Raw genomic sequence first — 27051 nt, 5'->3', positions numbered from 1 at the left:
GTTGCGAAAAGACTAATATTTAAGTAATGAATTAGTAATGAGAAAGTTATTATTTGTAAAATTAGCTTAACAATAAGAACGTAATGGTTTAATGATGACTGAAAATGTGTTTATTTGCTGTTTAAAATTTGTTAAAATTCCATAAAATTCTAATCTCTTTATTGTACTGAAATGTCTCAGAAAAACACGATGAAATAGCATATTTCTATTGGAACAATGACTAAAACAAAAAAATTGTTATTTGAAAATACAAAAAAGATTTCAGCGAAACATTTGCCTTCTCCCTAAAAAAAACAGGTGAGCATCTCCAGCGCGGGCGACCCCCAAACAAATGACTCACGACCAGAACAATAGAGAGGCGCGATTTGATAACAGCGGCGAATACAAACACAAAATCGTGGGTGCCATGGAACTAGCGCTTATTCCACAGTGCAGTTGATCTCAGTCGCGGCGCTTATTCGATTCGCTTTGTCACACGCGTACTACTTACGGGAACCACTCGACCGTGCATCCAAAAACTGAAAATATCCGGTGGTACGGAATGTCAAATGAGGGGGCTGTTTTGGTTACTTAGACAGTAACAAATATGAGATACAATAATGGTGGATGAAAAAGTGTCGGAAGAGAGAACTAGTGTCGAGGCTGGGGAACAATGTGAGACAGCTGAAGATGAAGTAGGGGAGGATTTGCCTAGAAAACCGTTTGTCAGGGTAAGTTTGTCAGTGTTGTGGTAATTGCCCAAAGAGGCGTGAAAAAACATTTGCGGTGTGTGAGAACCAAGCGGAGGTACCAATTAATGCAAAGCAGCAGGGGAGATTTAACAATGGGTCAAAATGAGGCAACAGTTGAATAGATTTTACAATGTTTGTAATTGAAATGTAATGAGTGTATAAAAACGTCTAGAGATTAATGGATTTAAAGAAGAGAATTCTAAATTAAGTATTAAGTCATCGCAGAATTTGTCCAAAAACGAGGCTAGAAGTAATGGTTAGGGGTAAACACAAAGTGGCACCAAGGACTATTCTTAGGAGGCAAGCTGGGAGCGTTGTATCAATGAACTACAGCATCTTCATTTCAACTCGCTTATATAGTTTTCACACCAACAAGGGCCAGTAGCACCAACAAGGGCCTTTTCTAGTAAACCAACAATAGTTTCAAAACAACCTCCATCAGACCTGATAGTCGCACACTCCCATCCGCATCAAATTTTCCTGCTGAAACTTGCGTAATGCATTTGTGAGACTGCAGTAAAATCAAAAGAGATCGCACTAAATCAAGAGTGAAAGTTGTCCATTTAAATGTTCCCGCGAATGAGAGAGACCTTCCTAAAGCACCTCTTAAAATTAGACCTTCAAAATTACTCCTTAACATGAATTACACTCGCTAGCGAGACTTTGATGGGGAAAGCTGCGATGATATTGTATCCAGCTCAAGACCAAATGAGAAGAAAAGTTCGCATTTTGCTTATAAATTAATTACACATAATAGTATGTAATTCTTTTGCATTCCTATGCTATAAGTTCGCCTTGGAATCAAATACGCGCATACCATTTTAACCAGCTCTACGAGGCCTTTTGTTAGTAGATACATGGCGAGATTAATGCAAAAAAACCCACTATATACTTACATAGTTATGGGCAATAATTATTGCGAAAACCGTTATGGGTTTGTTCATGTTTATGGGTTTTGATATGTGTTCTTTAAATCAATTTTCCTCGCTATGTGAACAATTTTAACTTTGGACATGATCACAATGTGTTCATTTTGAGACATATAGGAAACCCGGAAGAGAAGCGGAATACCGTTCATTTTTTCATACAATTTGTCCGGTAAAATTGCAATCAAATATGAATATAACGAGAGATTCTTGATAATAAACCTCTCAATATTAAGTTGCGGTTGATTAAGTCATTTACTATTTACCATTAAACGTCTAACATTGATAACTCGCCTACTTGAAGTTTTCAATACTAATATGAAAAACACGTGTTTTCTTCTTGTTTGGTAACAATTGACAGGTGTCTAAAGCACGTGTGGTTTTACGAAAAAAACAAAAGAGAAAGGCGATGTTGTCAAATCAACCTCTTTTCTCCTGATTTTAGTGAAACGAAATTTTAACGAGATTTTAAACAAAACATGACTAAGATATCTAATTCAAATCGTTGCTTTGAAACCAATTCTGACAACCCTGGTATGTCTCAACTCTGCGATATAGGTAAAAAAATACAATCTGAATTTGTTGCCAGATGGAACTTTTGTTTTTTATATCGAAACATTACAATACTCGTTCTTGCCCCCTCCCCCAATGAAAAAAAATTCAGTCCGGCCCTGATTTTTAAACTAAATTTGTCTCATTTGACACAGTCACAGGACACGTGACAGAATTTTCAAACAAAGAATCAAAAGTGAAGCGTACTATTTCCAGGCAGATCGCTTGTCTCGATGAAATATTAATATTACGAAACTTCGTTTGTGTTAAAACTCAATTTTTCTATCAATTTTCTCTGAAATGTGGCAGCATTAACAGATATCACAACCACTACAAAAACAAAAGTAAAGCTCCACATTGTCAGATGTTATTGGACGGCAGATCTATTGACGTAAAATACTACACTTTACTTACTAGATTACTAGTTTGTTCCAAACCGTTTATTAAGGTTTCAAAGACACGATTGCAAATTGCGGCAATAAATTAAAAATAGAAAAACCGGGAGTGTCAATACGGCTTCGTAAATTATTGGATTATGCGTTATAAGTACTGCAAGGCCTTATTAGAAATCCGAGAATTTACCTATAAATAATCCGATAACAAAACGTGTTATCTTAATGCAGTATTAATAGACTTGTTCTATATTATTTTACTATCAGGTTCGTTCCCAACTTCGATACCAAAAGAATTTTGTGTTTGTTGTGTTGTATGTTTAATTTTTTCCTAGATGTGAGTAAAAGACACACGTGATCCTATAAAAATAAAAAATTGCATAATTATCAGGCAGATAAAGTACCGGCAGCCGTAAGCTATCTTTTCATAGATAGCGGCACAATTTTTTTGTGATCGTTGCCCAGTCTAGGTAACTCGGACTCTATTGTTAAATCGGAGAAAATTGTGTTCCCGTAGAAAAAGCACAGGGCATAAACTAAAGTGGTACTTAAGACAAGGAAACTTATAAACATTTGATTAACATATTTGATCTAATGCTTCAACTTTTAACAGACAAAAACAATTAATTCTTTGTGTTGAACAAGAAACACATTGCCCGTTTCATACGAGTTGCTCCACCATAAACCACACTTTTTCTTATCTCTTTCACTTTTAATAACACGACACGGGTTCGAGTTACATTGATTACAACTGCAATAACAGTAAATCCTCATGTTCTATGATTTCCAAATGAGGGAGATTTACTCGTATGTGAAAAATTACTCAGATGCGTAATAAATTTATATGCGCCTAACTGTGTTGTTTAGAGTATATTTACACAATGGTACGTTTAAACATCCGGAAGTGCTACCGTCAAGTGGCCGGAAGTACCCATGCACGCATCCCGCACTAGCTAAGGCAGGGTTTACATTAATTACAGGTGTATGACATTGAGGTATAGCGCACGCAAGAGACAAGTAAGTGGTTAGGACTGTGTTAAAAATGTATTAAATCAATTATATAAAAAATGATTATACATTTTATATTATAAATTCACTAATTTTTTCTTGACATGGTGGTGAACGGTTATGTATACATTTTGGAAGGTGAATGAACGGCGCCACAATGCTTTCTCCTAATATTATATAAATTGATGTAAATAGTTCATAATCCTATATAAACATGTGGGCAGATCGTCTTTGACTATATTGTTATAGATTTTAAAATTCATAATTTCTTGACTTGATTTGTAAAATGCATAGTTGCAGGCATTCCAAATAGTCATTGTCTGGAAATAAGAAGGGCCTTCGCTCATTAAAATACGTATAGAATAGTCACATTTTTGAAAACATTTTCAGGACTTCTCATTAGACAAAACACTAATAAAATCGTATAATATAAAAAGATAGAAATCCTTTTACGTTCTACTTACGCTCAGTTGCCATATTTGATTTAGATAAATACTTATTGCTTCAAAATCGTCATTAGATTAATCGCTCAAGACAATTTACCTACTTTTACTTAAAACGAGCAATCCAACACTATAAAAGAATCTACAACCACTTCACGTATATACCTCCTTATATTTAAACGCAAACAAGCGAATTTACAATCTGTTCGATCATTTGGTACCCATGTAAGTGTTCCGATCAACTGGACCGTGCATGGTAAAAATTTAATTGATTGCGTATTTGTCATAATAATTTATGAGTTTTATGTGTTTTCTGGGACACAGTCACTTTCGATATGTTCGAAAAAGAAAGTCATGGTTTCACGGTCAATAACTATTTAATTATACTGGGTACCAACTATTGCAATGTACTGACTTTGGTCCTACATACATCAATCACTCTTTGAGGATCAAGAGTCTTATAAGTGCAGTTTCAAATCAGCATAAATGAGGCTTGAAAAAATAACGAATATAGTACTCTAGTGACGCAACCACTTTTTCATGGCAAACTTCATTTTTAATGGAGCTGCCTCAAATGTTATTTGACTAGTGACAGCAAATTTAATTTGTTTTTTCGACAAAAGTTAATGTTTTGTGGGTGATTTGAATATTTTTGCAATGCAGTGACGAAAATCCAAAAGTTTTAGTTTTCAGTGGTTTTTCCAAGTTTTGTAAGTAATTACTGAATTGGGGACTATAATTTATAAGAAAATTATTAGGACAGCAGCGATTTAAAGGCTAGTAGCTGGGACGACTGGTTGAAATTTAGCTTGGAGAGATATGTATATGGTAAGTAGCTTTTGATCTAAATTTGATGCAGTTTTTCTAGTAAAATTTCAGACTTTATTTACAAAACTTATAAGGTATTCACACATACACTATAACCGAATGCAAAGTTTCTAAACCTCTTTTACGCACATCTATTGCTTTTTCTTCAGTCTTGTATATTTTTTGTGATTATATGGCTGTGTTTGATTGAGTACATTCAGTACCGACCTTAGTAAGTCTAGCGCCCTGGGCGAAATTTTCAATTACCGCCCCCCTACCTCCAAAAAAAACCGCCGACCAGAAAAAGCCACCGCACTGGGCCATTGCCCAAACTTGTATCCTCCCAGCACTCCCAATAAGGTCAGTACTGATTACATTACCACTTACAAAAGGGCCTGCTGTCTTGAACATTTATCTAATTTAGAGCACCTAAACTTCCCTTTATTTTTAACCTTTTTCATAATATCTCAAATTAACTTGGTTTCTATTAAACTTAACGCGAATGTTGGTACTTTTTCACTAGATAATTATGCTGGTTTTGCTCATCGAGGAGAAACAAACGTTCTTAAGTATGGAATTTTTAACGCTTATGTAGAAATCTTGCACAAATGACCTGAAAATAAATTTTCTCCTCTGTTCTATCTTCTATTAAATGAAATGTTAACTACATTTTCCGGCAACAAATTTACTTGATTTTTGCACGATGGCACATGGTAAGTTTGATTCACATTTCGAAACTAACTCTCACTTTTTGCTTAATTTTTTCAATTACCTACTTTGTTTTGTGACTATTTCTGCTTAATTTCATTTTCTATCTCTGTAGCAATCAATTGCAACCAATGGAATAGGCGCAAAGCACATTTGCTTACAAATTTCCATTTTGTAATTTTATTGCTTCATATTCATTATAACTACCTCGGTGTAAACGTTAAAAATTCCAGGCTTAAACACGGAAAAATAACATTAAAAAAAAGATTTAGTCACGACTATTTTTGCATTTTTATCGGGGACGTTAAATTTTATGGATTATTGTAGTTGCCGATTCCGAAAGGAACAGTTTTAATAATTAATTACAGTTGATTTGCAACCCGAGGGGTAATTAAGTGGACGCTATTTTAAGAGGCTTATCGGTTCCCGTTTAATAGCAAATAATGAGTAATCATTACTCGTTTAAAATCGAAATTATTGATGGGGAGGAGTAGGTACATATACAATAATAGATTTTGAAAACTAAGCTTGCCCTCGGTTTATCCCATATTTTAACTAATAAAATAATTATAACAATAATAAAAATTAGAGTAATTCATAAAATTGTAACAAATTCGATTACTGTTGGCGTCAAGGTCAAGAATCGATATGGTATAGCAACTACAACCATCATGTAGACCAACCAGCGGTATTTCGATTTGCATTTTTACAATGGTTCTTTAAAAGTCAATGTCAAATGGTGCTGATATATTCGAATAAGGTAATTTGTGAGGTTGTTAAGTGCTAAATAGCTCTGCGTATTAATTTCTTGTTGCAGAGGGTCGTCATGGACTGATTAATAGGCAGTATTTCGTAAAAGGACTGACAAACCAGACTTCTTGTTTTATGTCTTTTTATGCCGATTTTCAAAACAAACACCTAGCAGAACTGCTATTTTTAACAGTTTTTTAAATTCTACTTTTTTAATGTTTTAAAAGGAGTTCTCTGTAAGTCCTGGAAACTCAGGTTTTTTAATGGGACGCTCTGTATACTATTGAATATTATGAACTTGCCAATCACAAGGAAAAATTCCTAAATACATTTTTATATAGATATGTTTATCAGTTGTCGAATAATTTGAGTCTTCATCAGATAATTTGAAAATATTGTAAATCATGATTGTGAACCATTTTTGGCTATCTTTGGGATCCTAAAACTCTACGTCCCTCGAATTCCTGATCTTTTTGATCAATTTTTAGTGCATTTCAGAACATTTTTAAGGACATTTTACTCATATTCTTTTTACACTCTATATTATTGTATGTCTTCACAGTATAGACCAATAAATACCGTCAAGAAACTCTGTATGCAACATAACACGCTTGCTCGGTAATAATTGTCATATACATGAAATCTGGTACTTTTCTCTATTCGACTCTTATTGGTTATCTCCCTTTGATTCCTTACTGAAGTAGATGGTCTCTTTTGCACTTATTTATTCATTGGCCCTTTTGGATTTTTGCGTATTTTACTACGTTTCCACGATGAGTTATATCGAACTCAGATTGATTTTGGCCTATAAATTCCACTTCTAATTCCATATTCAATACAAGTAGAACCAAACAGATTTAAAGCTTGCATGGGGAGTCGTATTTTAATCGTTAGCGCCCTATTGAATTAATAGTTATGTATCAGCATATCTCTAAATGCATATGCGCCGAAGAAATCCGAAGATTACATGATTTTGATTAAAGCGAGATCGGTTTCTGGATGCAATTAGCGGCTTTACTGAGTGCTTGCAAATATAAATTTATATCTCATATAATGAAATAAGAGCTCTTGTGGAAATTGCGAATATTTCAAAGTGCATATTCCCAAGGCATCGTGATTTCCTACACATCGCACGACCTGACAAATCGGCGAGGAATTTAAAGGACAAGAAGATTGCATTGCTTCACCTTCTTCAATAATGACCGTGGTAATTGTTCTCCACAGGCTATTGATTATACAATCTAATCAATTTATTTCCACAGTTCCAGCTTATTATGTCATCATTATTCCCCGATTTCTTATTTCCTCGCATTAATAATCTTGTTTTTGTGCTGCTCTATGGACATATTCAAGTGGGCAGCTACGGCCATAATACACGACGTTGTTGTAATGGATAGTATATACCAGCGTATACAGGGGAATAAATGGTTATGGGTCACGATATATTTGCATTAATAGTAGCGTGTGCCATAGAGATCTGGTTACTATCTTGTTTGGTCGATCAAGCCCTTATATTGTCTCTGTCTTTATTGTGTATATGGATTAACATAATAATTGTTGAAGAGATAGAATTTGCTTATCTGCGCTATTATATTCAAATATAAAGCCCACGCCCATTTAAGGCCTATACTCATCTCGGTTTCTCTTTTAAAATTCGTTGTTTTATTCATGGACGCAGCCCACTGCGTTATCCAATCTAGGAAGACTTACTAGGTTCATTTTAATTGCAAATGACAAGGTTGATCCCTTTTTGTACGGTTTCGCGTTTCACCCCGATGGCACAATGCATTTTAAAGGCCTTAAAGTTTAAGGAAAACTGCACCAACCTCGGAAAGATAGCATTTTTATGTGTTTAACATTTTCAGGCATTAATTTGATTAAAATACCCAAAAGTTCCTGGTAAAATCAGAAGGAACCACACGCATAAGAGCCCATATAGGCAATGCACTATACCCAGTGAAACGTCAAATGATATGATCATGTATCTGTCCTTGTCAAATGTATACGGACTGTCTGATACTTTTGTTTCTGTCCAACTGTTATTTGTTTTGTTAGCCGTTGAGTGGGTTGTCTACATATGTACGTCTGATTCCTTACTGAAGTGGATGGCCTCTACACTCACTGATTTAAGCTATTTTTCTTGTCGATACGGTTTGAAATAGTTTAAAAAGATCTTGTTGACTGCTGACGTCACATGAAGTTGATTTTAAGCTTCTCTCAAACGCATTCAGCACATTTTTTAAAATCAGGCAGAGACCAAACTTATCGAGAAAAATCGCCTCTAATTATTGTAATTTATCGTATATTTTATGTATATTACATCGTAATATATATATTGTACATATGCAAATTATCATAATTTATTGTATATTTTACTAAGTTTTCCTATAAAAACTTTAATAGTAGTTTTTTTAATGTTGAGTTTCAATTTAGATAAAGCCGATATTACGGGTTAAATTTTTATATTCATGAATAGCATAGTATGGCCTCGAGTACGGCACAACAGCACTTTGCTAATTAATACCTTAAAAGAGATAATGTCAGAATCGTTATTTATGAGTTTTTATTAATAAAAATAATATATGTAGAGCTAGGATACGTTCCGAAAGGCTGTAAAATGTGAAAGTTACATCTACGGTTCTTGACAAATTGTTAATCAAAGGAAAAATTTTGAATGCAAATTGCACATGATAGGTGGGATAAAAGACAAAGTACGTAGGCCCAACATTTCACAGGGCGTGCCCAATCATAGTATTTTGTACCTTTCAAATGAACTAGATGAACCTTTAAAAGTGAAGGAAATTAAGAGCCTCAAGACTGAATAATTGGACATCTTTCTTTTGATTTTTTTACGATTTTGAAGTAGTAATAGTGCACTCAATAGATCAGATGTAAAATCTATTGAATAATATACGTCCATATTTGGTACTTTGTATTCGCTTAATTTAGAAAAATGTTGTCATATGTAGCATCAATTTTACAACTTCTAATGATTCATCTGGGGGTGGAACTATGGAACTCGTTTACCTTTACATTTTTTTTAGCGTTACGTTAATGCATAACCGCAGGAAATCTGCCATTTTGAAATTCAAAATCATTGTTGCCATTTTACTAGAAAAAAAAACGTACTGTTTCAAGTGTTAAATAGTGCTGGTACTCTTAAGTCGTCGCCGCCATCAGAGACCTCAGAGAATGTCTTTCGCCTTCGACAACGAACAATGGTACGATCTCGCTATTGTCCTTTTGTTAGCAATTTGAAGTTGTTTGCTCTTGTGACGCAACCACGTTTTATTCAAATTATTCAACTGGCCTAACCGAAACTAAGGTTAGATCCCTGATAACGGCTTAATTCGAAACAATGTCCACACCTGCTTATCTGTGACTTAATTTACCCGTTTGCTTTTGATATCAAAAATACTTTTTACAGCCAATAAACCTTGAACGAATAAACATAAACTTAACTTCCATTGAAGTGTAATGAACTTAACTAAAAAGTGAGCATAGTGTGATGAAAGAATAGTAAAATTACACCCGAAACAATCCCATTGTCGGCACGCACCCAACAACCATCCACGCATACCAAAGTGCAAGAGAAAGACACCATCCATCTCAAGACACACAACAATCGGAGGCAGTACCTTAATTGTATGAGAGGCACGCATCTCTGGTACCATACGTGCGTACCATCCGTTTCCTTTTCTTTTCGTCTCGGCTGATTGAATACTAATTTTTTCAAGTTTTTGTTTCCATTAAGTTGCCTGCCTGGTTCGTTTCAAACTGCAACGCACCGGTATGTCCGTGATGAATTTTTATTGCAAGTCAATTGCTTATAGAGGAAGATTACCACTAACCATAAAAGCCTTTATTCTATAGATTATGTTTGAAAATGGAATGAATCCCAGAAATTACCTCAAAATGACCTAAAGTTTAAAAAATTAGTATTGACCATGACTATAGGTTTTCCTCTTTATTAACCTATTCCCCTGGCCTCCCCAGGGCAAACTGTAGTAGCAAGAAACATACTTAAAATGAGGTCACTCCTGAGTAACGTCATATTATCTAGATTCAAAAATATTAACCCTAGAAGACTAAACTCTCATATCAAATGCTTTGCGATTGATAGGCATTTAGTCTATTAAATTGAGATTCTCCTCGTTCTATTCACGGTGTTAAATAAGGATAGAATCTCATTTTAGGATATCAACCGCATACCACTCCCCAGACGAAATCGCCTTAGAACATTTCTAAGGAATAACGTCAAGTTGACCCGTATTGGTCTCTTGACCTCATGGGTCAAATTTTCTAATGCGGAGAGAATAGCATTCCCTGTTTGGAAGTAGCTTAAAAATGGCGTATAATAATCGACATTGGAGTTGGCAATATTGTTTTAAGAGGTCATTTTGACGTGATTACCGGAGAATGTTCTGATCCTCAAATTGAAAAATCTGACCCTAAGTCTGAGAAGTATGTACATAGTAATAGTGTTGATGGGGTCAAATTTGTGGGAGTGGGACGTTACTCGAATTTGACATTACTTTAACGAATGTTTATTGAAATTATAAATAAAAAAAAACTTGCTTCCTTAGGTCATTTTGACGTCACGCTTCTCACATCTTGTAAGTTTCTGTGGGGAGGATTTTCGTTCTGCTTTTTCAGATGTTTTTTCTGTTTTTAAGAGCCATTTAAACACTAATTTTCGTGATGACAGGAAAAGGCAATTTTATCATCACCAACCCCCTTCCAATCTCATCGAAGCATCCGTTTTCCATTCCATTCAGCGAGTCGCGATTCTTCAAGCGAAACCTTCTGGCCCGCGGCTACCACCGACACCGGTCGATTTCTTCTTTCTTCAGTCGACCAACCTCATTTCTTTATCTCGGAAGAGAGCGCAGCCAGTGCGCCGCATGCACGAACGGAAAGTACCGTTTTCCTCTTTCTCTTCTATCCGGTCGCGAAGAAGCTGAGGGCGCTTTATCATCATCATTCGGTTATCGATCGGTGCGTTATCGATCATCGACGTTTAGTGGTAAAATGGATTTAACCCTGTGTAATGAGTGCGATTTTAGACGGTCGAAAACGGCGATATGAATAAATTTTGTACTTTCGGTAAGCGCGATAAAGTGTTGGCTTATAAGGAGCACGAGAAAGGTGGCGATATGGTGATTTTGCCAGACATTACAATACCTCAGGTTAGTTAAAAGTTTATTAAAAACTATGTGTTCGTGCCCCCTCTTAAACTGCCTTTAGTGACCATCATTAACGTCTTCACTGTTGGATCGATCTAGGATATCAAATTATTGATATTGTTTAATCAATCAAATTCTTTATTCTGATTAGATTTGGTCTAGTCACCTCGGAAAAATATTCTGTGCGGAACATTACGCGGAGCTCACTTATCTGTAGATCAGTCTAACCTGACAGAAATAATACCGACATTCAACATAGGTAACAGTTGCGTAACTGTTGTACAACTGTTTGAGATTCGGAGTAAAAATGACGTCGATTTCCATTAAATGCATACGAAGGGTAGCGTGTCATTCAGCAGGTCCCATGAGTTATACAATTATTGGCAATCCTGCTGAATTAAAAAACATTTAAAATTTCACGTGTTATGTAGCTTTTCAAGCTTTTTCTCAGATTGCTTCATTCATACGTTTGCTTGCACTCTGTTTATTCAATCGATGTCATCTGGAATTCTTTTCTTTAAGCATATTTAACATAACTCTGACTCGAAAATAGCTGTTGTATCAATGATGTGTTGATGAGCAAGCGCAATGAGTTCGGGTTGCACACAACTATAAACTGCCGAATCGGGTCAATATTGGAACATTCCTGGGTCCTAAAACATTGTGATATGCCAATTGCGACGTATTGAAGACCATAAGCACTTATCCCTAGATCTCAGTGAATCACATTATCTATGACTTGAACCTTTTTTGGAGCATTTCGGCTTTATCTCGCATCAAACCCAATAGATACCATCACACATAAACCAAGCCATAAACCCAACCACTAAACCCGTCCAGTTGCGAATTCCACGGCCATCATAAATAACCCCCGAGTATGTTCGCCATCAAGCCATAATCATAATATCACTTATCGCAAGTGCGCACACAATCCAACATGGCCTGGGATGGTACGACTCTTCCTGCTCATAAGTACCCGGTACCTAATGCATCTCAAGTTCAACGATCCACCATGTGTACACACTTCAAAGGCTTTAAGCCATTAAGCCCGTCTATGACACTTTTGAGGCAATATCTTAAGGGTCCTTTTAAGCAGCCACGGTTATCGTGGTGACTAGTGTAGCAACGACTCGATAGAAGCCTTTAGAGTCGAACAAGATAGTGATTTGACTCGGTAAACATCTGACAGAAATCGTAAGAAAATTCATGATCATTCGAAGAATGTTGTATGTTTTATGATCATGGAACTGTAAATGGATCTTTTTGATTGAGAATATAAACTTTAGATTTTGAATGACTCTTGAAGAATAACGCACATTTAGTAGGTATGCTGCCTGTACTATAACTTGTCATGTTCAACTGACCCTTTCAAGGGCGTTATGATCGCACAGTAGGAGCAAATCTCTATTTTGCGTGAAAAAAGAAGCTAATTTTAGAAAAAATGCGGATTACTAATAAATCGCAATATAACCGGGTTATTTCGGTACTACCTACCTAGCACTAAAATCACCCACATTGTTACGATTCATTCACGAGTTATTAAATAATTTATACTGTCTTTTGTTTGACTCTATGATGATGGCTTGCATGGAATATAATGGGATAAATAAATAAGAACAATAATGCAACATGTTAGCACGCAATCATTGCTCACTTTCGTTGAAAAAAACAGAGATTGTTATATCGGTAAATCCAAACGTTGGTTACAGTTAAGAAGATTGCTTTGAAGTGGTAGTAATAGTACTGCGTGAAATCGGATTATAACAACGTTCATATTTTTGATTGACTAATCTTAATCTAATCAAAAAGAGTACGAACGGAGGAGAATTATTCCTCTGTTCCTGCTCTCTTTATTATTACCCTGTAAATGACCGAAAAGTAAAACCGTTACGTGCAGTTCAAACACGAGATTAATTAGCAATTTAGGCTAATCAAACATTTATCAATTTAAATTTTATCTCTTTCACCAGCGGCCCAAGGCTACCAAAACCAGTACCGGCTCGAAACAGTAGTAACCTAAATTCGAGGGGGTCATAAAATTCTCAAAATGTTTTTCCATAAGATAGCATTGATGGCGGAATGGTCGCAATTTCTTTCCATTGGCCATAAAAGACTTTTCTAGGCCGAACAACGGAAGTTAGGTAACAAAAACCATCATCGCCGATATAGCCAAAAAATTAATCATATACACTTAAAGTGCCATTTGCACGGTGCTTTTTCACTTCTTGGTAACTGGACGGGTGTTATACAAATAGTACTTACACAGTACAATCAATTCGAATAGTTTTACGGCCAATAGCTTGCGAGTTATGCAAAAATACTGGCCGCAACAACAACAAGGGAAAGTCTGAATGCAAATATTTCTTTACAGATTTATGAGTTTATAATAACCGAGGTTACATAAACGCCAATTAAACGTTAAGTGTGACAGGTGATTTCTAAAAATTTCCACAACGGGTAGCAGTTACATCGATAGTACCTCTATCTCGACGCGATCATAGCAGTACTTTTCGCACGCAATAATTATACTGTTTAAGAAACCAGTCCCTATCAAGCAGCATCTCTTCCTCTTTAGGCATGTCGCAAACCGTAACTGTTTCTCGGTTTAGACACGCAGGAAATGATGTAAATGGAGAATTCACCACTTACATCATCATCACCAAATTTATCACTCTTAGCTTAATTCTTGTTGAAAGTTTCCTATAAAACCCAACGAAATCGATGCTCACATAAATCTTCACTATGTCATCATCCATTGGAAAAATGTGCTTACAAGATGGCTGTTATCAGCACTGTCAACGTCAAAGTTCCGCATTTCCTTGTGTAATAATAGTGACATTGGTCTCATCTTCTAAACGTTTTGTATTCTTAAATTCAATTCAACATCGAAATGCAAATCACCTTACAGTTTATTATTGTTTATAATTAAATAATCGCTCTCTGACACCACGACCTAACGACTCTCTTCAAAATGGCGGTTTGATCAACTATCGTTTATTCTAGACAAATGTCAAAGATAGGATTTCACAATGCTGGCAAAATATGACTTCCACATCACTTCCAAAAAATAAGAAATTTATGAATTGGTCTATGTTTACTGTTAATCGTTCACTGGGATAAAGATGACGGCAATGATAACTGTTAATTTTTGTTAGAATTAAATGTCCTCAAGTCCTTAATAGGTCCCTCACAACCCCTGACAATGAGTAATGCCGCCATCTTGGAAATTCATAAGAATCAAGACCCAAAACACTGTTGAAGATGGCGGTTCATTGTGCTGCCTATTCCATCTTCAAGGCCAATCCCTTCCCACCTTCAATCCATGGCTTCATTGAAAAAGTTAAAAGATCCTAAATTACAGATATACATATTTTGAAAAATTATTCCTGAGAAATGAATTAATTTACGCCAACGTTGTCTGGACCGTCAAGAGAACATAAATTATTCTACCTTTTCGCATTGCTCACATTGATCAGTGGTGTTTCATATGAGGACTACATATTACATCATCAGGATCTTAGATTTTGGAAGAAATGTGGCGATTGAGAGAGTATGTACGGTTTTGAAAATTTACCTCTCTGAAACGAATTCTTTTACGCTGCTATGGTTTTGACCACATTTGAAGTAAATTGGGAAATAAATGAATCTACACTATTGTATGTGGTTTTTGCTAATGAAATGAGCACATTTTAGTAAATTTTTCCCACGATTTCCTTAATGGTCAGAAGTGGCGTACCGAGAAGAAAACTGAAAAAGTAATTTAGAAAAGTAATATGCATATCGTGAATTAAAGTAAGAAAGCTCTACAATGAAATGCAATTAGATCAACGTGATTTTAGCAGTTTAAAAAGGGCTCATTCTAATGTATATTTCTGGCATTTTTCATAGTGATCAGTGGTGTTTCAAAGGAGGATTAAATCAGAGGCAGCTTAAAAAATGGAAGATACCTCGAAGATCTAAAACTATGATTTTAGAAATTTACCCCTGAAAAATGAATGTAACCCCACCTATGTGATTCATATTTATGATGTTACAATTTGAAAAATCACATTTAAAATAATCAGTGGCGTTCCACAGAAGTTTGAAATATCAGCGGCAGGAAATAATAAGAATTTGATGCAAAGATAAAAAATATCTGAATAGAAATAATCTGAATTTTCAACTCGGCTTTGAAGCTATATTTCCAATCAATTTCAAACTGCCAAAGGCACCATCGCCATTTTTAATCTACCGAGTGTTTATCTGCCCAAAGAGAAAGCAAATAACCGGGAAGCTGTCCGAAAGGTGAACGATCACAGTAATTAACGCCACTTGCAACCATTTTAATCCTATTGCAACTTTGCGTCGAATTTTTATCTTATTAACGTCCATAATAGTTCAGCGAAGCATAGGAGATCTTTGAGGCCAAACCATCACCAGAAGAATAGGAAAAGAACCGTTCACTTCCGTAGTAGCTGTAGTGGTACCATGGTGGGTACAGCGCTTCGTGAATTCATTTTAAATAGTGCTTTGTTTCATGGGAATCGAAATAAACTAGTATGGAGTTCAATGCCACGTGCATTTATTTCGCACAGAGTTGATAGGTGTAGGAATCTGAACTAACCCGAACTAAACAAATTAGACCTGCCAACACACTGCCAGATTAATTCCGATTAAAACTAACTCGCAAATAATTAATTTTAGTAATGAGTTATTCTAATGGATTAGTGAGCAACCAAAAATTAACAGAGAAAGTGCCCGATGCTGTAAGAAGTCGATTATCATTCTTAGAGGGACGTTTGGAGATGTGAAAGTGTTTCGTCATGATCATCATAGACATATCTAATTAGCTTCTAAAGGCTTGTCATTGACTTGCGTTGATACTAAATAAACTACAGGAAGTAAATCTACCTTTGTCCAATTAAATGTAAACTAAATACGCGCGAATAGGCAAAAACAAACATAATTTCTTCAGGAGATTGGACGGCCATAACCGCTTCTGCAGCTAATTAAATCAAGATGATTAACGTAGACCTCATTTCCCTTCATCTCGTTATTGCGTAATGGTCGGGATTTCTTCCTGGTCTTGGTAGAAACTTATTGTTTTCAGTTTTAACATAAATAAAGTCAAAAAGGAGAAAATTCATAATCAATTTATCAAGAGATGGCGTTGTGATTAAACGTAAATTTTTTCCAAAGCTGCAAGAGAAGATGGCGCCACAGGACAAAATGCGTAATTGACTCTGAGTGTGGGGGTCACGTTTGGCAACATCGAATCAGCGAAGAAATCTCCATAAATACCTGCTGAGAGCGGTTTACTTCCTGCAGTAGCTGTCGTTAAGGAGCGGCCGTTTTTTACCTAAATGAGCGGATTAAACGTATAAAGTCGCCTCGAAGCGGATTGTCAGAAGAAGCTTTTTATCAGCCTCCTAGACCAACGTTCCGATAAATTTGTCTTTGGTCGGTTAATGATGACCGACGATAATGTCGCTCTCTACCTTCATCTGGAGAAATTATTCTATTTGTCAATGATTTATTACTGCACTGTTTGCGTAAACGTTTGTAGAAATTATAAGTGTCTGAGAAGAGTCTTGAGGATTTTCTCAAAACATAGATATGTATCTATTCTAAATCGGTGTTGTTGCGAAGCGCCACTGGCCACGGTGAAAACTACACAAAAAGTAAATTAAAATTTTCACTGTTTAATAGTGAAAATCACATTGGCGTAGATGTCTTAATTTTTTACGGGTAATTTTTCTAAATCATTATTTCAGGTCTTTTGAGATTTCTTTCAGCTTTTAAGTTTCCGCCGATTGTGTCCTCATCTATAACGCCACTAATCACTGTGAAAACTGCAGGAAGTGTAAATTAAAATTTGCTCTTTTTAATGGCCAGAACTACATTGGCGTAGGGAAAATAATTTAGTTTAGGAATAACTTTTCGAAAAATGTGCCCTTTGTAAACACTCCAACAAACTTCTTTTGTCGTAGTTAAATTCATTTCTCAGAGAGAAAAATATATTAAAACTTGCTTTTCCGAAAAATTAAACATCAATTTCCTACTTCCGTGACCCTCTACTTCCAAAATGACAAATGGCATTTTCAAAGTGTGACAAACAAAAGATAGATGCCGCAGTTTGCAAAACACATGTGCATTCGGTTAATTGTTTTCTTAATGATCGTAACAGTTTTTAAAGTCGCTTTTTGATAGATTTATTAAGCCATTGTGTTCAAACGAAATTCATTTAATGGTTTTGCGGAAAATAAATGGAATTAACCGTATTTGCCTTAAATTAAGAGAGAGCACATGGCTGACAGGCTATGGTCTACATACGTTTATGTGGCTGGTTCTCCAATTAAGTTATGAAGCAATGCAAAAGAAACGATTCTAAAATGTATTTTCAATAGTTAATTTGCAAATAAAATTTGTTATAACCCGAAAGGCTTGTTTAGTTTATCCGAATGCACTTCAGGGAATTATATTCAACTGTAGTGTCCCTGCTGTCGATTTTTCCTTGAAATTGATTACATATAATATCTCAAAAACAGAATGAGTAATACTAAATTTTGATTAACTAATGCCAAACTTTGTCGACAAAATCTTGAAACCCAATTTAGTACCAAGAGTCACTAATGTAACGAGTGGTTACCGCAATGAAAGATTATTCTAATTTTTGGCTCAGTATTCATATGTCAGTAAAATCCATGCAACTTGGACACTTACGTAACACCAAAAACATTCACCATCAGCTCCCAATGATTTAAAACTGATGAAATGAAAGAACAAAGAGCTCCAACAAAGACAGAAAGAACCATGCTTCCTCCTTGAGGGTTCTTTACACAAAAACTTTTTTCCTTTTTGTAAAGACGAAATGTATACTACTGACCCAAGGACTTTTTCTTGTTGCGAGGAAAATCTTCTAAAGACATCCGCCCTGATCTTCTGGAAATCAGGTAGTTTGAACTTACCAAGAAACGTACCTACTAAAATCCTCGGGATTACTCAAAGCCGATCTTGCGACGACCTGAAACCATCCCTGGGGGATAAAACGTCGGAGTCAGAAGGGTACATTTGGTGATCTAATATGTCTTGGATATCTTGTCATTCCTTTTGGCCTTTTGTGTTATTTCTTGTTCATGTAATAGTGGATTATTAGACTTCTTGCACGATGTGTTCCAGACAGTCTTTTTCCTTTGACAATTGCACAAATGGCGCTGCTGTGGCGATCCCACGTATTTTTGTCCTCCATTATTTTTTCCATTAGGAGTGCCGATGTCAGCGTGGCCACACCCGTTGCCTGGATATCCCTTCGTCTTTGGAAGTCTGGACAGTGAACAGGACAGTGGAAGACGGAGTGTTCCGCAGCGTCGGCAACTGGCCCAAGAACTGCTACCAGGAAATTGCTAGAGCTGGTGAAAGGGTGAAATTTTGGGATTTTTTACAACATTTACTTTTTTCGATATTTGAAATTTTGTCCAATTTTGTATTAAATATTTTCAACAGTTTTGTTTAGAGTTTTTATTAGTTTGACATCTGAACTGGTTTAAAATAACCCAAATTGAAGTTTGCGTTTGGCCTGTTTGAATAGAAAAATTTAGCACTATTAGTGCATAAAAACCGCTTTTTCGTGCACAAAAATCTGGATTGAGTTTAACCACAGCAAATCAACATGTTGTAAAACATTGCGGTTTCAAAGGTGCGCTTGTGTTTGTTACCAATCTGCAACGTTTGCGCGATTTTATAATACCGAAAACAAATTGCAAAATTACCATAAACATCATACAGGGGCTGAACAAACATTTCTCAGGTCTCTGAAACCACTGATGTTTCTTTAGACCTTGCATGGAACTGAGGAATTTCTATTGATAAATATTTACATGTACCATAACATATTAATGCTTGAGCAGTCCTTGAGTCTCATTACGGCGTACGCTAGACTGATTTTTCTCAGAGGCTCCCTGGTAGACGTCTTGGGGCACCCCGGAGCGAATCGAACCGTTTTCGAGCATTTCGCCATGTTTTACAGTTACGTGGGTCCAAATTAGTTGCATTTAACTTAACAGGAACAATTTTCTGCTACTTAACACAATTTTATAATCGACAGCTGACGCTTCTTTACATCGCAGTTCGGTTTTGACTACTGTTAGTTACACGTGTGTGCATATATGAGCATCATTTTTAAGTGAAGAAGTCCGTTGTTTGTGGATGCCTGCTTTATTCGGGCGTTAGTGTGAATCTAGTAATTTCTCTGACTAGGTCATAGTACACATTTCTAGTGAAAATGACCGAAAAATCCGCGTAAATAGCGGCCCCGATCCATCATCTGTTATTGCGGCAGCGAAGAATTCACTTATTCTACTTATGAAGAACGGTTTCTTGCCTCTGATTCGCTATGATGTTCTGGCCGGTTAGTGCATTTTCAACACATTCATGAGAAGGAATGTTCCGAATAAGTTGAAGTGTGGCTTGTGCAACTATCCACCACGATGGGTTCGGGATGATGGGCTCCGCCATGTGCGAAGATGCTCAAGTGGGTGCAGAGGCAGAGCTTTCGGAGGCAGTCGAATCGCCACAAAGAAGACTCGAGACCGAAAATTGAGGTAAAGAACAAAATCAATTACATAGTTGAATCCTCCATCATTTAAGCAGGAGGCTGTAGCGAATGAAGTATGTAGAGCAAAAAGTAACATCCGAGGCAAAAACAATTTCTGATTGGATATCATTGGGAATTTATGCTTTGATTAGAGCTAATCTTGCAATCGAGAGCGTTCGCATAAGTGGCTTTTTCTGCGACTCATGTCAGGTTGATTTAGAGGCGCGTTTTAATGCGACGCGATCGGGTAATCTGCTCCTGCAAATTATGCAATGTTTACAGAACAAGATACGGTTGGTTAAAAATTCATCTTCCTGCTCGCAAGGAATTGCCTTAATCATATTTAATGACGATGAGAAAATGTTGCCAATGTAATGAGAAATTTATAACGTCTAATGAGCAATCGCGCGTATGTGTTCTTGCACAGAGGCTCTTCACTCTGTCGATATACACACGTATTTACTAGACGCAGCAAATGATGAATGAGTTGTCTCTAGTGTGGTGCTAAATCTGCATAGTAATAATAGTGATAATAATGAAGATGGCAGCATTGCTGCCCCCAGCAGGAAGAATTTCTTATCCCGGAGATCGGCTCGACACGCTCCATCGTCGTTAGTGCCACTCGAGAATCGTTATTTTCACATTAGTTTATCTCGGTGGGAAATCGCAATAAGAGAACCCCGCCGGTAGAATCATCTCGGTTTCTCTTCGATGCATAAATCTAAACAAAAAAAAAACTATTCAAATATTGATAGAGGCATACTGGATGACGTATAAAAAAGTTTGCTTGGAGCCATCTATGATGACCTCTTGGTAGTAGTTGCTAATTTCACCTGGCTGCTTTGCCAAAAGATGGCAGTGTTGGTAGATGAGGATTTGCAGCGGAAAAGGACGGGCATTTGTGTCGTCATTGGGTTAAGCCAGGGGAGCGCAATGTTTGACAAATAATACAAATTTTTGTTTTTGACTTGAATTAGTTGCAAAGTATATTGTCAGTGGTCTTTGTTGATTTTTTTCTCAGTTATTGAATCTTTTTCAAATTCTGAAAACTATTTACACAATTTTTAAAAATCTTCGAAGCTATCAAAGACACGCCAAACTTTCGAAAATTAAAAAATTAAAATTAATAAAATGAAAAAAATTGACAAAATTTCCACAAAATTAGAAAAATTTTCAAAAATTGAGAAATTTCCCTAATTTTGCACTATATTGAATTTTTTGCTTTTCTTTCGTGCGACAGCGATTGCACAATTATGCGAACAACGTTCCATCGTGCCTGCGAATATTGAATTTGGTCTTAAATATTTTGCTTTTTTGGTTTCTGGTTTTCGAATGAAACCTGCATCTCTCCCTTGACATTGATAATTTATCTTTCCAAATCGACGTTGATTACACATTAACTGATGCGAATTTAGTCGTTATTTCCAAGCATAACTAACGATGATGAGCAATCAGTGGACCGTGTGCGGCAAATGATTTGGAAAATTAATAGCCTAGAAGAGGCTCTATTGCATCTAAACGACCTCAAACGACGCGTAATTTCTCGCAAAGATTACCGGGTAAATTTTATCGTCGTTTCATTTATATATAATACCGGAGGATGCACGGACAAGTGAATGTTCTGCAGTGTTCAATTACCCCTAAAGTTAGTTTTAATAGCCGCAATCCTAGAAGAAGCAAATGAATGTGTTTTGTAATTTTGATTGATCTTGGAACGTCATCCTTGGTGGTCATCATCAACTACAAATTGCCGTTGTTAGGATGAGCATTTTATGTGTATATATATGGAGATATGTAAATGTCTACCTCAATTTTAAAATAAGTGTGCAAAATGGCCGACCACCGCTCAATTAACAACGACGTTGCCGCGCTTCCTACTTAATCGCTTACATAAGATATAGAAAACTAACCCGTTTTGGCGCCATATTTTTTCACTTTTGCGCTTAACTGTAATGTTTCTTTGCTTTTTATTTTAGGGCTCCGACCCCCGCGTAGCCACCTGCAGAGGCAAACTCCAAAATCGACGCTCCAAACTAAATCAGGAGATCAACAAGGAGCTGCGCCTCAGAGCGGGTGCAGAGAATCTCTTCAAGGCGACCACTAACAAAAAACTCAAGGAAACTGTGGCTTTGGAGTTGAGTTTCGTCAACTCAAACCTGCAGTTGCTCAAGGAACAGTTGGCAGAGCTAAATTCCTCAGTGGAGCTGTACCAAAGCGACAGGTAAGAATAATGTCCTTAATTACCGTATCCCCTCAGGGTGCATTCAAATGAGTGTCTCTACTCTCAATATGATACAAAACGAGGATTAATAGTAAAATGCGCGCTTTCTCTCCATATTTACAAAAAGCGCATTTTTGATAATTATTTATTGAAGCTGGCAAATTGGACATAAATAATCAGGCAAAAAGGACACGCCTTGGGGGCTTTCTTGTAAATTACCCACCGTTTGCAGTTAACTGCGGAAGAATGCGCGTGCTCATTACCGAGGAATTTTAGCTTGTTTATTTACATTCGTGAAGAAATTTCTTCAAGCGGCGAAAAGACTTTCCTCTCAGGTCTAATGTCCGCTTACGTGGGTGCTGGTCACACAGATATTATGCAAATGACCCGCGTAAAATTCAACATCATCGTAGTAAAAAGGACCTTGAAATTATGCACGAATATGAACTGCGAAGATGCATTGGGATTTTCATTCCTAAAAGCGTACCGAATAACGTGACAAATGTGACTCGTTTAAGGTTGCGGGACAATTTTTGTTCTTCTTCTCAGATGCGATGATCTCCCGTCGCATCCAGTGTGCAACCGGGTTAATAGGACGATTTTTCATTTTGATAATATGCCACATGAGTGGCGGTAATAGCATCGACCGTTGATCTTTTTGTGATGTCCTCGTCCTAACTTGGAAGATGAGTCAATTAATTCTCATAATTAAACAGTATCGTCAATGGGTTTTTAACACTTCTTCTTTAAAGCTCATCCATAAACCTGTCGAAGAGATTCTCTCTCATCGGCAAAAACATGCGCCATAAGAAGGGCGACCGTGGCCCGAGGCCAGTGGTAACCTGACCTAGATTAAGTCCAATGAGATTCGAAAACCATTCCCATCGATGGTTTTTAATACTTCCATATCTGCATTCCTAATGGACGATATATGAATATTTTTTATGTAATTTCGTGCGATCGTTCCACCGGATTTATGCTTGGAAACCTCCGCGTGTTTAGAAAATCTTAATACCTTCGGCAGTTTTGTAGCGTAAAAGCTCCACTGTCCCTAATTTAGGATGTCAGGAAATAGTTCGCAAGATTTGTAACAATTAGTCTATTAATAACTGGTACGGCCAGAGGAAGACCCTCTAATATGCAGAACCAAATCTCCTTAATCTTTAACTTTATTTGTACTGTGTTGACAGGGGCATAAGAGGCCGTTCTATGCCAATGTTACAGATCTCGACATGTATATCACATTATTTTTATCAGAACGACAGCGATTTGCGCATTTCTCACCGTACGGTTTTCGAGGTCCCTATGGTAAACAGCGAATTTGAACGATCCTCTACATATAATCCAAAGTATCAGAGTGAGAGCGACATTCTTTACACGGGATTTCGGGTTTCAGCACCAATGCGGTCATGCCGATGATCCCCTTAGGACTCAAAGAAACGAAGGAAATCGACTTTAGGGAACCCTTTAAGGACTTTATTTTGGAGCATTATAGTGAGGATGCTAATAACTACGAGGATGCCATAGCCGATTTCATGGACACGAGGCAGGCGATGAGGACGCCGTTAAGGGACTCTACAGGAATAGGTAAGATAGATATTAAAATATTGGATATGTAAGAATTTTACAAGAAATCAATATGCAAAGATCGCTTAAAAATTATGCAATTCAAAGCATTTTGCGTGACGTGATATGTTAAATCAGCTCCATTGTACTTCGGAATAATGTTTGCACCACCTTTTTTTAATATTCTTATTCTGGTTCCACTTATGCTTTATAATGGCACCCATAGATAGCATCACTCTTTGCGGACATTTATCCAAGCGGCCATGACATAATTAGTTATCACCTGTAATCAGAAGACTATTTGTTGATATAAATCACCTAGAACATCTGGATATAGCAAACAATTGCTGGTGTTCCACTCAAACTGCTTACGTTCTTTGAACGGAGGGCCGCTATATATTAGTACTTGTATGAGGTCATTGTGCTGTCAAAGATGCGTCATGTATCGAAGCAAGCGGCACATACCTATATGTACATATAAGACGTAAGATTAACGATAAGTTCACTTTCTCGGATTTCGCTGCGACGGATTAGTGTCTGATTTGCCAAAAAAGGCGTATAGAACTGTAAAAAAGCACTGCTAAATCCACTTCCTCCAGATCATTGATTGACTTGGTTGTTATTGTATGATCTGAACTTAAATGAAAGACGGTTAATGAGTTAATGAGAATTGTATTGTAATTATTGGATTATGCGAATTTTTCCGACATATTAAAGAAGTTTTCATTTCTTTTTCAGGACTTCTTTTCCGATATTACAACCAATTGTACTATGTAGAAAGAAGGTTTTTCCCTCCCGACCGATCTCTAGGAATTTATTTTGAATGGTTTGATTCTCTCACCGGTAAGTCGCAATCTGGATTCCCAAAACACTTAAAAAAAATAACTACAAATTTTAAAGTAGTAGTTTGACAAAGTTTGCCGTTTTGAAAAGCAATTGTGACAATCGCTCTGGTAATTTTTAATTTCAGATATAATCATGTTCACCATTTTATCAAGAAATTGTAAAATTTGTACCTTTATTATGATCGATATTTTACAAAAAAATAATTGTCTCTCTCAAAAATATTCTTTTTATCATTACATAAAGGTGTTCCTTCGTGCCAAAGAACCGTGGCCTTCGAAAAGGCCTGCGTCCTTTTCAACATGGGTGCCATTTACACACAAATCGGGGCCAAACAGGATCGTTCAACGGCCAAAGGCCTCGATTCTGCAGTCGACAATTTCTTGAGAGCCGCAGGCACATTTAGGTAAATTTACCATTTCCTCTACAAAATTAGTCCTCAACAATATCTCCCAAAGGTATATCCACGAAAATTTCACCAACGCTCCTTCCATGGACTTGGGACCTGAGATTCTGGAGATGCTAGTTCAGCTCATGCTGGTAAAAAGCTTATGGCAATTTTCAATTTAAGTACCTAAATGTGTTGAATTTTTAAGGCTCAAGCGCGAGAGTGTCTTTTGGAAAAGCTGCAGTTGCAATCTGAAGAAAATAGGTCCATTGACATTTGCTTGGATTTGGCACAGGAGGCTGCAGAATTGGCTGAATGTTACGCGCATGTTCACGAACTGATTTCGCATGACTCAGTACATGATTATGCTCCCTACAGGTATGCAATAACTGAGGAAGAAATCACCTTCGCCTATGTCTGAACTACAAATTATTTACTTAAAGTTAATTGTAATTTCCTTTGTAGTTGGATATCTCTCACGCAAGTCAAAAGAGAATTTTACACGAGCCTGGCACACTGCCACGTGGCATCAGGGGTACTGCACAAAGACGCAGGAAAAATGTCCAGCACCACCAAAGACACTTTACAATTCCTGCACGTGCAAAGCGATTCCACGCAACTGGACATCAGAAACCCCAAAGACGCAAACGAAAGAAGACTGCTGGGTAACATCTCTTTCACTCAACTTAACTTTTCTGTAACACTATTTTTAGGTAGGGCTCACCTTCGGGAAGCCCTAGTCCTCCAAGAAGAGTGCCAAAGGCAGCATCGAATGTGCAGGGAGTTAAAGGGCAAACACGCTCTTGCTGCTGTATTAAGGCAATCCCACAAAAAGGCCCTACAAGGGTATACGTCTACAGATACTGAGGATGACTTTAGTGATATGTTGGATCCTCCTAAAGTACAACGTGAGTGGATTTTCCTGAGTGAAATTGTTGGTTTAATTAAGAAAATTCGGCAGCTGCAACGAAGTTCCAACTGTCCTTAACTCCTCCGGATTTTGCGCAGTTTAGAGTGAACGACTTATTTAGGGGCCTGGGGCCTATAGCTATATTCTCGGCAAAACGTCACTGGTCTGCTCCCAGGCTGGTCCAGCTGCATAGAGGAAGAACTATTGATGGTTTTGGATTTTCTGTGCGTGGAGACGCTCCAGTTATCGTCGCAATTGTTGAACCTGGATCTTTAGCTGAGGTTTGCATAAATAATAATAAATCCCATTTTATAGCGTTACTAATAAAATTTACTTAGTTTGGAGGTGTGAAAGAAGGGGATTTTATTGTGAGTATCGGGGACAAGGACGTGAAATGGGCCAGCCACGAAGAGCTAGTCTCCTTGATTAAGAATGCCGGCGACTCTTTAAGCCTCAAGCTGGTAACTCCCATGGATAGAAACTATTTAAAGGTAGGTAACTACTATAATAATTTCTAATCATTATGAGCACTAAACGGGATGTATTTAGACTACAAAATCCAATCAATCTAAGGGGTCCGTGTCCACGCATAGCAGCTCCAGTGGCGTCTCCAGCGGAATGTCCAGTCCTTCCGGGTCAATGGCGCAACACAACCACAATAACAGTAAAAGGCTGATGCACTGGAACCCGTTCAAACGGAACCATTCTGCAAGTAGAGAAGGGAAGGACTTCTTCGAGAATGTTATACTCAGATAAGTTTTCTAAGTCACTCTTTGGTTAATTTATTACTACTTTCATTAAGGCTAATTTTTTGTATATAAGCAGGTCACAAATAATTATTTATTTTTAGTTTTCTCTTTTAAGTTGTTACTCGACTATTTTTTAATTTATTGTTTTTTGAGCGCTCATTGAATTGTGAATGAGACAGACATGTATAGAGTCTATTATATTATTATTTGTTAAATTGTTGTGTACAGTGAATGCAGTAAAAATAATAAATAATTATTAATTGGAAGTTATCAATTCTTAAAGTAATAAAATAGTAAAT

The 27051-nt window shown here is 36.8% G+C and overlaps 1 protein-coding gene across 3 annotated transcripts; it reads left to right on the top strand.

The window, feature by feature from the left end:
* Nucleotides 1–398: 398 nt before the first annotated feature.
* Rhp (rhophilin) lies at nucleotides 399–27022 on the top strand. Of its 3 annotated transcripts, none has more exons than XM_066406438.1 (12): nucleotides 399–710; nucleotides 22052–22296; nucleotides 23693–23883; nucleotides 24601–24705; nucleotides 24952–25111; nucleotides 25164–25245; nucleotides 25302–25471; nucleotides 25559–25758; nucleotides 25807–26001; nucleotides 26055–26284; nucleotides 26342–26494; nucleotides 26553–27022. In XM_066406438.1, the coding sequence occupies exons 1-12, from the start codon at nucleotides 600–602 to the stop codon at nucleotides 26757–26759; spliced, it is 2049 nt and encodes a 682-aa protein (XP_066262535.1). In that variant the 5' UTR covers nucleotides 399–599; the 3' UTR covers nucleotides 26760–27022. The 3 variants fall into 3 exon arrangements, with proteins under 3 accessions (XP_066262535.1, XP_066262536.1, XP_066262538.1); XM_066406439.1 differs by lacking the exon at nucleotides 399–710 and adding an exon at nucleotides 11147–11506; XM_066406441.1 differs by lacking the exon at nucleotides 399–710 and adding an exon at nucleotides 19619–20082.
* The last annotated feature ends 29 nt before the right edge of the window (nucleotides 27023–27051 follow it).

Source organism: Euwallacea similis, chromosome 3 (genome assembly GCF_039881205.1).
Source record: "Euwallacea similis isolate ESF13 chromosome 3, ESF131.1, whole genome shotgun sequence".
In the NCBI taxonomy this organism is placed as follows: Eukaryota; Metazoa; Arthropoda; class Insecta; order Coleoptera; family Curculionidae; genus Euwallacea; species Euwallacea similis.
Note: the sequence above shows the minus strand (reverse complement) of the source record. Positions and strands in the feature narration are given on the sequence as shown.

Excerpts from the sequence above, each read along its gene's own strand:
- Rhp (XM_066406438.1), top strand. The coding sequence starts at position 600 with ATGGTGGATGAAAAAGTGTCGGAAGAGAGAACTAGTGTCGAGGCTGGG. Across the intron at positions 24,706-24,951 it reads ATGGTTTGATTCTCTCACCG|GTGTTCCTTCGTGCCAAAGA; the intron begins GTAAGTCGCAAT and ends CATTACATAAAG. Across the intron at positions 25,759-25,806 it reads AAACGAAAGAAGACTGCTGG|GTAGGGCTCACCTTCGGGAA; the intron begins GTAACATCTCTT and ends CACTATTTTTAG.